The sequence below is a fragment of the Leptonychotes weddellii genome, chromosome 16 (genome assembly GCF_054177405.1).
Source record: "Leptonychotes weddellii isolate Sample4059 chromosome 16, ASM5417740v2, whole genome shotgun sequence".
NCBI lineage: Eukaryota > Metazoa > Chordata > Mammalia > Carnivora > Phocidae > Leptonychotes > Leptonychotes weddellii.
This window is the reverse complement of record NC_138384.1, coordinates 37,685,561-37,700,505: the sequence shown is the minus strand read 5'-3', so window position 1 is coordinate 37,700,505 and position 14,945 is coordinate 37,685,561. Positions and strand designations below refer to the sequence as shown.

Below are 14,945 nucleotides of genomic sequence, written 5' to 3'. Positions count from 1 at the left end.
AGAAGGACGTCGCCCCGGCAATTATCTTATCAGACACGTCCACCCTGTGCGGCCCACTCAGGAGATATCAAGAACCCGCCATTCCAGCAGTCCAGCCCCTCACTGCTACCCACAGAGGTCCCTGCCTGGGGGACCTCAAACCTGGCACCAATACCAAGATCGGGCCAGGAGCCTTGGACCCATCTTTTCCCCTACTTTGCACCTTCCTTTCCCCATCCGGGCAGGTTGGGGTGGAGACAGGAACCACAGAGCTGTGATGGCTACAGCTGGAGGCGTGGGGCACCTCTAGGACCCTCCCTGAACTCCCCCAAGCCTCGGTTTCCCCCTGTGCACAACGGGCATGATAGTGCTGCCCACACGGGGTTTTGTTGTGGGGACCCCGGAGGTCACATGTGTGCAGTGCCTGGCGCATGCTTGCCGCGGCTGCTGAGAGGTCTGAGTTCTTTGGTCAGTGGCCCCACGGGAGAGCCGGGCTCTGGGGTCGGACCTGGGCTGGAATCCTCCTCCCGACACTTAGTCATCACAACTTTATTTTTTTATAAAGATTTTATTTATTCATTTGCGAGAGAGAGAGGGAGCGAGCACGAGCGGGGGTGAGGAGGAGCAGAGAGAGAGGGAGAGAAGCAGACTCCCCGCTGAGCAGGGAGCCTGACGTGGGACTCGACCCCAGGATCCTGGGATCATGACCTGAGCTGAAGGCAGATGCTCAACAGACTGGGCCACCCAGGCATCCCAATCATCGCAGCTTTAGAGCAAGTCCTTGATCTCTCTGTGCCTCGGTTTCCTCATCTGTACAACGGGGGCTAATGAGAGAACATAACTTTCTAAAGGGCTGTTGTGAGGAGCTAAGGAAACATTCACACAAAGCTCCCTGGGCAGACCGGGGACACAGGAAGTCCTCCCTAAACAAAAGGGAGCCACTACTGTGAGCACCCTCCCGCTCCAGGAGTCGGACATGGGCAATGTGGCCTGGAAGAGGACACTGCAGCCCAGCTACCTGGTTCTGAGTCCCGACTCTTTCCCATTGTAGCTTGGGGACAACAGGCAAGTGACTTACCCTCCCCGCACCTCAGTTTCCCCATCACTATGGTAGGAGGAGGTAAGAATGGTCCTTGCCTCAAAGGGTTGTTGGGAGGTTCCATTAGTTAATACAGGAAAGCCCCCAGCCCAGGGCTTGGCACATAATGACCACCATGTTTGCTATTCTTGTTGTTGTTGTTACTATGGACCTACACAGTGGTCCCCTGATCTCAGTGGCAGGTGGAGATGGGTCTGGGCAGGTTGGGGCAGCCCAGTAGGTAATGCCTGAGCTGCTTAGGCCTGGAGGTCACCCCAAGGAGCCCCGCAATCAGCTCTAATCGGGCCAGTCTTGCTCCACCCCTCCCTCCCTGGGTATATCAGGGCTGGTCCAGACCCTAGGCTCTGTCTCGGCAAAGGAGGGTGGCTGCACCGGGCACCATGGGGAAGGCAGTGAGTGGGGCCCCGAGTCAGGGATTGGGGGGATGGAGGCTGGAGGGGTGTGGGATCTGATGCCTCCCGCCTCCTCCCATCCCCAGGAGAATTACGAGATGTACTCAGTAGAGCTGGGTCCTGGCCCTGGTGGGGACATGGCTGCCAAGATGAGCAAGAAGAAGGCGGACAAGGGAGGAGGCAAGAAGAAGGAGAAGCTGGAGAACATGAAGAAGGAGATGGAGATCGTGAGCATGGGGCTGGGGGGCTGGGTGGGGGCAGGAGCGTGGCCGGTGAGAGCTGGACAGTGAGTGTCCTGCCCCCCCCCCCCCCAGAATGACCACCAGCTGTCAGTGGCGGAGCTGGAACAGAAGTACCAGACCAGTGCGACCAAGGTGAGCTGGGCGCAGAGGGAGGGGTGTGTGCAGAGAAGGGGTGGGGAGAGTGACCGAGTAGGAGAAGCAGATAAAAAGAGGCAGAGAGAGACAGAGAGAGACAAAGCGATAAGAGAGAAACAGAGCAGAGACCACAGGGAGAGAGAGCCAGGCAGAAAGATGAGACAGACACAGGGGAGGCCTGGGGGGGTGGGGAGGGGGTGCGGGGAGGAAGGGGCCGGACAGAGGCGAGGACGCACACAGAAGTGAGGAGGAACAGGGCAGGGTGGGGGGAGGAGACAGAAGAGCTACCCCCGTGAGCGCCCGCCCCGTCCCCCCATCCCCAGGGCCTGTCTGCCGGCCTGGCCGCTGAGCTGCTGCTACGGGACGGACCTAACGCTCTGCGGCCGCCGCGCGGCACCCCCGAGTATGTCAAGTTCGCCCGGCAGCTGGCGGGCGGGCTGCAGTGCCTCATGTGGGTGGCTGCTGCCATCTGCCTCATTGCCTTTGGCATCCAGGCCAGTGAGGGTGACCTCACCACCGACGACAATGTGAGTGGCAGATGCTGCTGGCGGGTATGGGACACGGGGACCGGGGGTTGGGGGGCGGGTAGAGGACATGGAGCATGGGCTCAGGATGCGGGGGACACAGGATGGGGATACGGAGACGTGGAAATGCAGTCAAGACATGGGGTCATGCAGGGATGAAGGCCACTGGGATGTGGGGCAGCCCCAGTGACACAGGTCCCAGGGGACCCGGAGAATGGGTCTCAGATATGGAGGACACAGGTGGGGATACAAGGACATAGAAACGCGATCCTTAAGATGGGAGACCAGGAAACAGAGGGCATGGGACAGACCAAGGGCACAGGGGACATGGGACTCAGACATGGGACGCAAGGGCATAGGGACGTAGGGGACACAAGACTCAGGACACAGCGCCAAGAGACAGAACACAGACAAGGAAGCAGAGACAGAGACAGAGAATATTGAAATGCAGGACAAGAGGCCAGAACAAGGGACATGGGGACTTAGGGACATGTGGCATTGGACAGGGGTTTGAAAGCCACAGGACATGTGACACAGGATGGGGACTTAGAGGTACACAGACATGGGGAGACACTGGACATAGGGACTTGGAAATTGGCATATGATCGTGGAGCCCACAGAGTATGAAGTGGAAGCTCGACAGCACACAAACATGGAAATGGGGACACGGCCTAGGGTGCCCAGAGGACGGCAAACAGACGATGGCAACACAGAATATGAAAGCTGGAGCAAGGGGGTACAGGGCGTGAGAACATGAAGAGACAAAGGCCAGTGACACGCAGAGCACAAGACTTGGAGGACACAGGAAAAGGCGCATCGTGCCATGGGGCACAAGCCGCAGGCCATGGGGACATGGGGGAGGTAGGTTCCGGGACCTCGAGAATATGGGACACAGAACACTGAGAATACAGGGAAGCTGAGTATGGGACATGAAGAACACAGGAACGGGGGCCCCAGGCCCCAGGGAATAGCGCATGTGGCTTTCTAGCAGAGCAGGGAAAACCCCAGGGGTGAGCCCAAGAACACCAGGGGACAGGGAGCAGGCGGGGGGCGGGGCTTGTGCAGAGACCTTCCTGCCTCTTCTTATCCACCCCCTTCCCACCTCCACCCAGCTGTACCTGGCCCTGGCCCTCATCGCTGTGGTCGTGGTCACCGGCTGTTTTGGCTACTACCAGGAGTTTAAGAGCACCAACATCATCGCCAGCTTCAAGAACCTGGTGCCCCAGGTGGGTCCTGCAGCCTGGTCACTTCAGTTCCGGGTCTGCACCCCTGGGGGGGAGGGGCACACAGGGAGGCTCCTGGGTCTGTGTGGGCTCTCCCACCAGGCCCAAGCTGCTCTGCACCTGTGGCCTCCGGCTCGCCCCTTAGGTTCTCAACCCTCCCCCTTTGCCCCTCCCCACGTTCCCCTGTACTCAGCGACCTCCACCCCCCCTCCCCCGCCCCACAGCAAGCAACTGTGATCCGGGATGGGGACAAGTTCCAGATCAACGCGGACCAGCTTGTGGTGGGCGACCTGGTGGAGATGAAAGGCGGGGACCGAGTGCCAGCCGACATCAGGATCCTCCAGGCGCAGGGCTGCAAGGTGGACAACTCGTCGCTGACTGGAGAGTCTGAGCCGCAGACCCGCTCGCCCGAGTGTACCCACGAGAGCCCCCTGGAGACCCGCAACATCGCCTTCTTCTCCACCATGTGCCTTGAGGGTCTGTGAGGCCCCTGCCCGCCCACCCTCTCCAAGCCAACCCCGCTGCCTGCCCTGCCCCTCTTTGGCCCGTACTGAGCCCCACCGCCGCACCCCCTTCGGTTCCCGCGGCGGGCACCCCCCTCTGCCCGGCCGGCCCTGAGGTGCCCTGTTGGCCCCGCTGGCAGGCACAGCCCAAGGCCTGGTGGTGAACACAGGTGACCGCACCATCATCGGGCGCATCGCGTCCCTGGCATCGGGAGTAGAAAACGAGAAGACACCCATCGCTATTGAAATCGAACATTTTGTGGACATCATCGCAGGCCTGGCCATCCTCTTCGGCGCTACATTTTTTGTGGTGGCCATGTGCATTGGCTACACCTTCCTTCGGGCCATGGTCTTCTTCATGGCCATCGTGGTAGCCTATGTGCCCGAGGGGCTGCTGGCCACTGTCACGGTGAGTGGGGGAGACGGAAGAGAGGTGCAGAGAGCTGGGAGGCTCGTCCATCTGTCTGTTTGTTCACCCAGGATTGCCTCCATCATCTCTGGCCGTCTCTACCCACTCACCTCCCCCACCACGCACCTTCCCTCAGCTATCCTCCCTACCCCCCATCCCTCCACCTACCCATCCGTTCAGCAACCACTCACCGAGGCCACTCTGGGCCATACCGTATACTGAACGCTGAGGACTCACAGGTGAACAGGCCGCATCTTTGACTGGAGGAGGCTGAGGTCCAGCGTGGGCAGCCCTCAGCAGTCAGCATCCAGAGCAAGGCCAGCCCCAGGGGAGGCTCAGAGGATGTTTGTTTTCTCGGTGTGGTTGTGTTGATGAGAACTTACAGAACCTCCGCTCGGGCAGCTTAGTGAGGGGCCTGGCTATGTTCCTCTGGGCCGATTGGGGAGGCATCCCAGGTGGCAAGCACAGGCTGAAGAAAACACTGAGGCAAGAAAAGCATGGGTTTTGCGGAGGGATGCTGTGTACATAGTACGGTGGCTGGGGTCAAGGCTCCCTGCGCTTCTCACCCCTTCTGGCAGGTCTGCTTGTCCCTGACAGCCAAGCGGCTGGCCAGCAAGAACTGTGTCGTCAAGAACCTGGAAGCAGTGGAGACACTGGGCTCCACATCAGTGATCTGCTCTGACAAGACAGGGACCCTCACTCAGAACCGCATGACTGTGTCCCATCTCTGGTTCGACAACCACATCCACACGGCTGACACTACGGAGGACCAGTCAGGTGTGGGGGTGGGAGGAGACGGGGCTGGGGCAGGATCTGCTAGATGGTAGACTTGGAAGGGAGCTCTGAGGTTCCTGAAGGCAGCCTGGGGAGGGCTTTGCATGAATGGAGAAGGGGTCCTTCCCGATAGGGGAGAGGGTCTATGAAGCTGCAGGTCTGCGAAGCGGCTTGGTATCGGGGGTCCTAGGAAACTCAATACTGCGTCTGAAGAGAAGGCTCCGTCCAGGGGTATGAGGAGAGGTTTGGGTCCCACCCAGGTCTGGGAGGGGACCCTGTCCTGAATCTAGAGGGAGGGGCTCGGTTCTGGTATGGGAGAGAGCTGCTCCGGGCCTGGGGCCCGCGCGGAGCCCCCTCCCGGCCCCAGCCCGGACGCCTGGCCTCCAGGGCAGACGTTTGACCAGTCTTCGGAGACCTGGCGGGCGCTATGCCGCGTGCTCACCCTGTGCAACCGCGCTGCCTTCAAGTCCGGCCAGGACGCGGTGCCGGTGCCCAAGGTGAGACCCCGGGGGACTCCGGGGGATCCCGGGAGCCTGGTGCAGACAGGTTCGCCCCTGACACCGGCCCCCGCTTCCAGCGCATAGTGATCGGGGACGCGTCCGAGACGGCGCTGCTCAAGTTCTCGGAACTGACGCTGGGCAACGCCATGGGCTACCGCGAACGCTTCCCCAAAGTCTGCGAGATCCCCTTCAACTCCACCAACAAGTTCCAGGTGTGCGCCCGCCGCGCCCGGCCCCGCCCACGGCCTCCCCCCGCCCACTTCGGGCCACCCCCACACGCAGCGCTGGCCTATCGCGGGGCTTCTCTCTCAGTTTCCGCCCTCTCCATAGCCAAACCCCACCCACACCTCCCGCCCCGCCCACAGCCGCTGCCCACCTATGGGCAGGCCACACCCACAGTCCCTTAGCGGGGGGCTCACCGCCAGCTCTTAGGCCTTCCGTGGGGTAGCTCGCAATCCAAATTCCACCCCAGCCCATCTCCGACCCTAATTCTGTCCCTTCCCAGCGCCCAGGCTCCTTACTGCGCCCCTAACCCTCATCCCCCACCAAGGACTTGCTCAGCCCGCAAGCCCCTCACCCCCAGCCACGCAGTACCCTCCCAAAGCTCTACCCGCGGCGCCTTCGAGCCGTCAGCCCCGCCCTTCTCCCAAGCCCCGCCCCCTTGCCCGCCTCCTAGATGCCGTCCGCTTCCTCGCCCGCAGCTGTCCATCCACACACTGGAGGACCCGCGGGACCCCCGGCACGTGCTGGTGATGAAGGGCGCCCCCGAGCGCGTGCTGGAACGCTGTAGCTCCATCCTCATCAAGGGCCAGGAGCTGCCGCTGGACGAGCAATGGCGTGAGGCCTTCCAGACTGCCTACCTTAGCCTGGGAGGCCTGGGTGAACGCGTGCTTGGTGAGCCCCCCAGGGCTCGGTGAGCCCCCACAGTAGATGGCGAACCTGTGGGCGAGGAGGAGCTAGCACAGACCCCGCCCAACCTTCCCGGCCCAGCCTTCACCATGACCTTTCCCATCCCCGGCTGACAGCTAACCTGCCCAAGTGCACACACTCACCTTTGACTTTCCCTGTCCCAGTCCTGACCCCTGTCCATCCTCAATTTCTACCTTGACCCAGCCCCTCCCCACCTGTCCTCCCTGAGACCTTCCCTAGCCTGACCTGACATCTGTTGGTTTTTCCCAGCTCTTGCCCCAACTTTGACCTGCCATCGCTTTTACTTCCACCTTTCAGTGTCCTCCTCTTGACCCTTTGAGCTTCCCCAGTCCCTGCCTCAACTCAAGACTTCCCAATCCCTGTCCTGACCTCTGATCTCCCTGAACATTTTGTCCTGACTCCTAAACTTCCCTAACCCCTGCCTCAACCCTGGGAGGCACAAACCTGTGGTTCAATTCTGGATCTTTCGTCTGGCAAGAAATATCCCCTCTCTAGACCTCAGTTTCTCTGTCTGCAACATGAGCATGCTAATAGCCTCACAGGTTGGTTGTGAGGACAGACTCACATCATGTGAAGGATTCAGCACAGGGTCAGGCATGCACAGGTGCTTGGTGTGAGGGGCCTGGTTATTTCACTTGTCACCTGGCCTTGCTGGGCAAGGGTCTGCCCAGGACTCCTCTCTGACTTCCCTGTTTTCTGGTCAGGCTTCTGCCAACTGTACCTGAATGAGAAGGACTACCCGCCTGGCTATGCCTTCGACGTGGAGGCCATGAACTTTCCAAGTAGTGGCCTGTGCTTTGCGGGACTTGTATCCATGATAGACCCACCCCGGGCCACCGTCCCTGATGCTGTGCTCAAGTGCCGCACAGCAGGCATCCGGGTATGCAACCAGGGAGAGGAGCAGGCAGGGGTGAGAACAGAGGACAGCAGTATTTGGGGGTGAGGAACCCTGTGACAGAGAACTCCCTGAAAGTGGTCTGAACCAAAAAAGGAATCTATCGATTCATGAAACGGAAAAGTTCTGGGGACTGAAGTGTCAGGTATAGCTGGATCTAGGAGTTGAGTGTCATTAGGAATTTGCCTTTCTCCATGGCTCGGTTCTACTTTTCTCTCTGATGGCTTTATTCTCAAGGGACTCGACTAGTCCCTTTATTTTGGTCGAGAAAAATGACCACCCCCAGAAGCTCAACCTACATCCCACCTGTTTAGCCACCCCACAGAAAAAAGAGTGCCTCTTCTGCTGTTGTCCCAGATTGGGTCACATGTTCCTCTCTGAACCAGTCACATGGCTGGGGGGGGGGTACCTTGGTTGACCAGGTCTGGGCTTGCCCATTCTTGGCCAGAGACCTCACTTCAACCCTGGTTCCTGAAGACAGATCGAGAGCTGGGGAGCCAAGGCTGGGCAAACAACACCCACGTCCTCCCCTTGGTCTCTAAGGCCTATGAGAGCTGGGCTCTAAGCTTATTCCTTAGCCCCCCACCTCTCGTTTACTGCTCTGCAGTCATGCTGGCCTCCCCGCTGCTCTGCCAACAGTTCAGGTGCGTTCGCACCTCAGGGTCTTCACATTGGCTGTTCCCACTGCCAGGAACACTCTTCCCTCCATTTTTTCTCTTTTTTTTTTTTTAAAGATTTTATTTATTTATTCATGAGAGACAGAGAGAGAGAGAGAGACAGAGGCAGAGGGAGAAGCAGAGGCAGAGGGAGCCCGATGCAGGACTCGATCCCAGGACCCTGGGATCATGACCTGAGCCAAAGGCAGACGCTTAACCGACTGAGCCACCCAGGCGTCCCTCTTCCCTCCATTTTTTATGTGGCCAACTCTCTCGCCTCTTTCAGGCCTCTGCTCAGATGTCACCTTCTCAACGAAGCTTTCCCAGGACACACTTAAAATCGACACCTCTGGGGCGCCTGGGTGGCTCAGTTGGTTAAGCGACTGCCTTCAGCTCAGGTCATGATCCTGGAGTTCCAGGATCGAGTTCCGCATCGGGCTCCCTGCTCGGCAGGGAGTCTGCTTCTCCCTCTGACCCTCCTCCCTCTCATGCTCTCTGTCTCTCATTCTCTCTCTCAAATAAATAAATAAAATCTTAAAAAAAAAAAAATCGACACCTCTTTTTCCACCCAACATTTGCCATCCCCTTTACTCAGCTTAATTTTCCTCTCTCCTAACGGGCTGTATCATTTGTCCCCTTAGTTTGCGTCTCTTCTGTCTCCCGCGCTAGAGGGTTGGCTCCATGAGAACAGAGATTTTCGTCTGTTTTGTCCCTGACATTCAGTGGTTGAATAAGCGAACGGGTCTATCAGTAGATGGCCAGCAGGGAGGACGAGGAGAGTGGGCTGCACTGAAGGCATCAAGGGTCTGATGGTCCCCTCCCCAACAGGTGATCATGGTGACGGGTGACCACCCCATCACGGCCAAGGCCATTGCGGCCAGTGTGGGTATCATTTCGGAAGGCAGCGAGACGGTGGAGGACATCGCCGCCCGCCTCCGTGTACCTGTGGACCAAGTCAATAGGAAGTAAGCCCCTGCCGCCCTCGCCGTGGTTCTTCCCACAGCCTGCGCAGACTGAGGCCCTGGTGATCCCCCCCCAGGGATGCCCGTGCCTGCGTCATCAATGGCATGCAGCTGAAGGACATGGACCCGTCAGAGCTGGTTGAGACCCTGCGTACCCACCCTGAGATGGTGTTTGCTCGTACCAGTCCCCAGCAGAAGCTGGTGATTGTGGAGAGCTGCCAGCGACTGGTACGACTCTGATGAGGGAGGCGGGCCAGTGGGCTGGGCTGGCCTGGGGGTGGGCCTACCCCTGACCACCCTGCCCCCCCCCCCCCGCAGGGGGCCATCGTGGCTGTGACGGGGGATGGTGTCAACGACTCCCCAGCCTTGAAGAAGGCCGACATCGGCGTGGCCATGGGCATTGCCGGCTCGGACGCTGCCAAAAACGCGGCGGACATGATCCTGCTGGATGACAACTTTGCCTCCATTGTGACAGGCGTGGAGCAGGGTCCGAGCAGGGGCAGAGACCGGGGAGGGGAGAGGGGTGGCGGCGTGGGCACAGGAGGAAGCGGGCAGCGAGGAGGCTGAGGCTCTCCCCGCCCCACCCCCCTGCAGGCCGGCTGATCTTTGATAACCTGAAAAAGTCCATCGCCTACACCCTGACCAAGAACATCCCCGAGCTGACGCCGTACCTCATCTACATCACTGTCAGCGTGCCCCTGCCCCTCGGCTGCATCACCATCCTCTTCATAGAGCTCTGCACCGACATCGTGAGTCTCCAGCCCCGCCGACAGCCGTGATGGATGGGGCCCGCAGACGCTCTTGGACACAGGGTGCAAAGGCAGACAGATGGGGACGCGCAGGCGGGCAGGCGGGTGGTCCCAGGCAGAAGTACAGACGTGGCCGCACAGGTGGACCCTCAGGTCGGCTTAGACCTGCGGACTCAGAGAAGGACCCTCAGACACACACACACACACACACACACACACACACATCTGGCGACGCTTGCATCGTGTCTTCTCTGGATCAGGCAGACACTACCTCCCTTAACTCTGTCCTCATGAACACTCTATGGGTGGGGCTTTATTCATTTATCGTCCCCATTTTACCAATGAGCGAACTGAGGCCCAGACAGGTTGAGCGGCTTGTCCCAGGTCACACAGCCAGTAAGTGGCATGCTGGGTTTGGAGCCCAGGCAGTCCGGGGCCCTGGGGCCTCTGCTCTTGACCGGTCTACTCTGAGGCCGTTCCGCCGTGACGGCGGATGGGGTGGGGGATAGGGAGGACCTGGGGGCACAGAGACAGAAGAGCTGCAGAGAGAGTGACAGGGAGAGATGGGTGACACAGGGACACAAAAGCAGAGACAGCCACAGAGAAAGAGACCAGAGACAGGGACACAAAAACAGTAAGGGGGGGAGGGGGGTGGGGAGGGGAGGTACATGCAGATGTTCCAATGGAGATGGACGGCAGGTCAGATGTGGACACAGCTGTGGACGGACATGGCACCACGGCCTCGGAGGGCCAGCTGATCCATGCTATCCGGGCAGTTGTGCCTGCACGGTCACCTGCCTCCCAACCTCAGTCCTGTCTCTGTCCACTGGGGCGGTGGGGGGAGGGAGGGGAGCCTCCTGGCACGTAGGGGACGGGCAAACCCTTAACCCTGGCTCCTTCCGCTCCTGGCCAGTTCCCGTCCGTGTCCCTGGCATATGAGAAGGCCGAGAGTGACATCATGCATCTGCGTCCACGGAACCCAAAGCGCGACCGCTTGGTCAATGAGCCCCTGGCTGCCTACTCCTACTTCCAGATAGGTGAGTGCCTGTGGGGCCGGGGAGCCCCAGGTTCCCTGCAGGGCTGCTCGCCTGCCTTGGCATCTCTCACAGGGGCTCTGGCTCGTGCTGGATCCCCGAGTTGGCATTTGATCCTGGGTCTCTGCTGTTCTCTGAGTCCGAGTCTGCTGTGATCCCCGTGTCCCTTCTCTGTCTCTCGGCATGTCTCTGTCTCTCTCTGTGCCTTGTCTCTTGCGTCCCTATTGATCTCTCTTGGGATCCTTGTCTCTGTCTCTCCATGTCCGTCACTCACTGTGTACTTGTGCCCTTGACCCTCTCTCTGCGGGTAGCTCTCTGTGTCCCTATCTTTCCATGTCCTTGTCTCTTTCCATGTCCCTGTCTAGGTCTCCATTTTTGTCTCCCCGTGTTACCTTGCCTGTCCCCCAGGTGCCATCCAGTCATTTGCTGGCTTCACTGACTACTTTACGGCCATGGCCCAGGAGGGCTGGTTCCCACTGCTGTGTGTGGGGCTGCGACCATACTGGGAGAACCACCACCTACAAGATCTGCAGGACAGCTACGGCCAGGAGTGGGTGAGCCCCGGCCTCCCGCCCCCGGCCCGTGGCTCCCTCATTCCCAGTGCCACCTTCCCTGTGGGTGGCCCACACTCAGTCGTCCGCATGTGACGGAGCTCAACTGGAGCATTCCAGGTCCCCGGACTCTCTGCCGGTTCTGGGGCCTCTCCCACCACCATCTTGAGCTCCACACTCCTGCTGCTCACCCTGTTCCGCAAAGGCCCTTCTGGCCCACGTCACTTATCTTGGCCATCTGCCCGGGCACCGGAGTCGCTGGACCTTGCAAATTCTGCCCTAGCAGTCCGACTCCCTTCTCCCAGGTGCCTTCCTGTGGGTGTGCGGGAAAGCCTGCCTCCCTCCTTCCTCGTGAAAGCGACTGGCCTGAGCTACCATTTGCCCAGGCGCTGACATCTAATCTCTGCAAGGCCAAGATCTCCAGCCGCCCCCCACCCCCCGGGGTCCTGCAAACCTGGCAGTCGGCGTCTCTCTCTTCTCCCCGACTCCATCCTCTGCTGGGAGGGGCTACGGCCGCAGGCCCTCCCCATCCGGGCTCAGGCCGCTTCTGCTCCCCTCCGGCCCGCAGACGTTCGGGCAGCGCCTCTACCAGCAGTATACCTGCTACACCGTGTTCTTCATCAGCATCGAGATGTGCCAGATCGCCGACGTCCTCATCCGCAAGACGCGCCGCCTCTCCGCCTTCCAGCAGGGCTTCTTCAGGTGTCCCCACGGCCCCGCCCCGCCCCGCCCCGCCCGGCCCCAGCCCCGCTGCAGCTCCCACCGGATCCCCACGAGGGCTCACTGCAGCCAGCAAACGCGCCGGCGCCAGGTGCTGCCGGGCCTCGTCCACCGCGGGCCGGCAGCTCCCGCCACCTGCCTCCCCGCCCCGGCCCCTCCGTTTTCATCCACCAAAGGGGAGATGTGACAGGACCCCCGTCCACTGTCAAAGCGTCCCCGCTCCTCACGGCCTGGCCTTGTTCTGCGCCCGCCGGCCTGAGCCTGTCCCACCCCGCCTGCCCGCAGGAACAGGATCCTGGTGATCGCCATCGTGTTCCAGGTCTGCATCGGCTGCTTCCTGTGCTACTGCCCCGGAATGCCCAACATCTTCAACTTCATGCCCATCCGGTGAGGGGCCGGGAGCTGTGAGTAGAGGGACGGGCACAGGGACACAGACTTGAGGGTAGCCTTCACCTTGTCGTCTCGCCTGGGCCTTCAGGTACCAGTGGTGGTTGGTCCCCATGCCCTTTGGCCTCCTCATCTTCGTCTATGATGAGCTTCGGAAACTGGGAGTTCGCTGTTGCCCAGGGAGTGAGTGTGGAGACCGAGGGCCTGGGGGTGGGGGCTGGACCATCCTCAGAACAGCTGCCCTGACCTTTGACCTCCAAGCCCTTGACCCTCCATCTCAAGCCTCTGTTGATTCGTACCTCTGAGCCCCTGGTGCCCGTGACCCACATCCCGCAGCCCTGAGTCTCCTTTCTCTCCCTCCCAGGCTGGTGGGATCAGGAGCTCTACTATTAGAGGGCCTGCCGCCTTCAAGCCATCCTTGCAAACCCCACAGCAGAGGTGGGGGGCATGGGACCCTCTGGGCAGCCACCTGAACATCTAAGCAATCAAGCCCCAGCACCATCTGTGTCTGCTCCCACAGCCCACGGCACCCCAACCTTGGAGAGACCTCCCCACTCCCCTTCCCCATCCACAGGGAGCACCCCCCCCCCCGCCCCGGCAGAGCCGTCCCTGGGCCTGGTGCTCTGAGCTGGGCAGGGGGGCCTGGGCAGGGGGCGGGAGCTGGGCTCCTGTGAGCCAGGTCTGTCCTTCGCACTCTAGGTGGGCAGGAGGGCTGCCTGTGGGACCTTCAAACACGCTTGTGCTGAGTGACAGAAATAAACTAGCTCACACCGACGATGCTTTTATTTGGTGCCAGGTCCTGTCCTAAGTGTCTTTCCTGATCCCCTTTGATCTCCCACAGTCCTACAGCTTGTTCAGGGCTGTATCTCAGTTCCTCGAACACAGCCTCGTGCATCGTAGGTACGCAACGAAACCTTCCTCGGGGGAATGAGCCTGGGGTGACGGCATTCCCAGTCACCCCCAGGAGCGGGGCCTTCACCGCCCCACTCGCCTAGACACCACCTCTGGGCTCCCTCCCCAGCACGTTCTTGATCTCCCCTTGGCAGGCTCCTTGACACACGGTGTCAGAATCTTTCCTACCTCAAGCTGCCCCCCCACCCTGCCTCCCCCTTCGCAGGTGTCTCCACTCTGGTCCCACCAGTTTGCTCCTCTGTTGCAGTGGGACTGAGTCTAGAGGCTGAAGTCCCGGTCCCCTCCTCACACCCCTCTCCCCTGAAAAGTTAACTCCCCAACTGCTGGAAACTGCCTGACACTCCCCCCACCTCCCACCCCTCCCCAGCCCCTTCCTCACCTCTCTTCCTTAGTATGAGCCTCTCTGGCGGGACCCCTCCCACCACAGCCCCCCTCTGCTGCCCCCATGGCCTCAGTTCTGTCTCTGCAGTGGCTCTCCACCCTGTATGACCCAGGGACCCCCAGTAGCCTCTGCATCATCCTCCAAACCTGCTCCTTCCACTGTCCCATCAGTGTGGTTCCTTCTCCCTGGGAAACGTGGTGAGCCCTAAACTCCCTGTCTTTCCCTGGCCCAGGATCCTCCATGGTTTGTCCTGCCCCTGCTGACTGCCAGTTTCACAAGCCACCTCGATCTTATTCCAGCCAATTCTTGTTTCACTGGAAAAGTCAGGCCTGCTCTCTCACCGCATAGGCTCTGCCACCGGCTTTTCCTCCTGCCCCAACAGCTCACATCTCCTGTCTTCCAGGCCCTCCAGGTTGGGCCCCCAGCCCGTCCCTGACCTGGTCTGTGCTCCCTCCACTTCAACCCTAACTGCTCTGGTCTCCCTGAGCCCCACATAAGCTGGGATTATTCCACATAGTTGGTCACCAGCAGAGGCTCCAGCTCAGAGTCCCTGCTCAGCAAATAGTTGTTGAAATCACTTCTGCAACCCTCACTTGTCCCCATACTGGTCCGAGGCTAGGCGGGCATGGGACGGAGGTGTGGGAGCACGATCCTGTCACAGGCCACCCCGCTGGGCTGGGGGAGTGCCCATATACTCCATACTCCGTGCCCAACCAATTGCTTGCCTCTCCACCTCTCCCCCAAGACACCTGTGGACCCAGTCTCCTCAAGGGACAATGAAAAGGGGGCAGGGCTAGGTGGTGGCTGCCCCACCTGAGGGCAAACACTCCCTCGGCACACACGCCAAGACTCACAGCTGTTTGTGCTCCTGCTTTCCCAGTCCAGGGTTAAGCAACAGTATGGCAGGACCTGACAGCCTGGAGGGAAGGAGGGAGGGGGCACTTGCCCTATCCCTCGCCTTGGGGGATCCACTGGGGCTGGGGAGCA

At 60.4% G+C, this 14,945-nt stretch overlaps 1 protein-coding gene and 1 long non-coding RNA gene across 3 annotated transcripts in view; one reads left to right on the top strand and one right to left on the bottom strand.

Moving 5' to 3' along the window:
• ATP4A (ATPase H+/K+ transporting subunit alpha) overlaps positions 1-13,433 on the top strand; it is an 83,541-nt gene extending 70,108 nt beyond the window's left edge. For both annotated transcript variants that reach the window (XM_081806747.1, XM_081806748.1), the window contains 21 exons: positions 1,557-1,697; positions 1,785-1,844; positions 2,171-2,374; positions 3,484-3,597; positions 3,819-4,071; positions 4,238-4,506; positions 5,085-5,283; positions 5,668-5,777; positions 5,858-5,992; positions 6,482-6,674; positions 7,415-7,590; positions 9,090-9,226; positions 9,301-9,451; positions 9,542-9,710; positions 9,818-9,972; positions 10,886-11,009; positions 11,415-11,560; positions 12,126-12,259; positions 12,563-12,664; positions 12,756-12,847; positions 13,029-13,433. In XM_081806747.1, the coding sequence (XP_081662873.1) occupies positions 1,557-1,697; positions 1,785-1,844; positions 2,171-2,374; positions 3,484-3,597; positions 3,819-4,071; positions 4,238-4,506; positions 5,085-5,283; positions 5,668-5,777; positions 5,858-5,992; positions 6,482-6,674; positions 7,415-7,590; positions 9,090-9,226; positions 9,301-9,451; positions 9,542-9,710; positions 9,818-9,972; positions 10,886-11,009; positions 11,415-11,560; positions 12,126-12,259; positions 12,563-12,664; positions 12,756-12,847; positions 13,029-13,057 (3,093 nt within the window). In that variant the 3' untranslated portion in view covers positions 13,058-13,433. The remainder of the gene's footprint in view (positions 1-1,556; positions 1,698-1,784; positions 1,845-2,170; positions 2,375-3,483; positions 3,598-3,818; positions 4,072-4,237; positions 4,507-5,084; positions 5,284-5,667; positions 5,778-5,857; positions 5,993-6,481; positions 6,675-7,414; positions 7,591-9,089; positions 9,227-9,300; positions 9,452-9,541; positions 9,711-9,817; positions 9,973-10,885; positions 11,010-11,414; positions 11,561-12,125; positions 12,260-12,562; positions 12,665-12,755; positions 12,848-13,028) is intronic.
• On the bottom strand, positions 8,381-12,131 carry LOC115944155 (uncharacterized). Its single transcript, XR_004078732.2, has 4 exons — positions 12,012-12,131; positions 9,895-10,137; positions 8,818-9,204; positions 8,381-8,608 (listed from the first exon to the last, which is right to left on the bottom strand). It is a non-coding gene; the product is annotated as an uncharacterized LOC115944155 (long non-coding RNA).
• Positions 13,434-14,945: the final 1,512 nt, after the last annotated feature.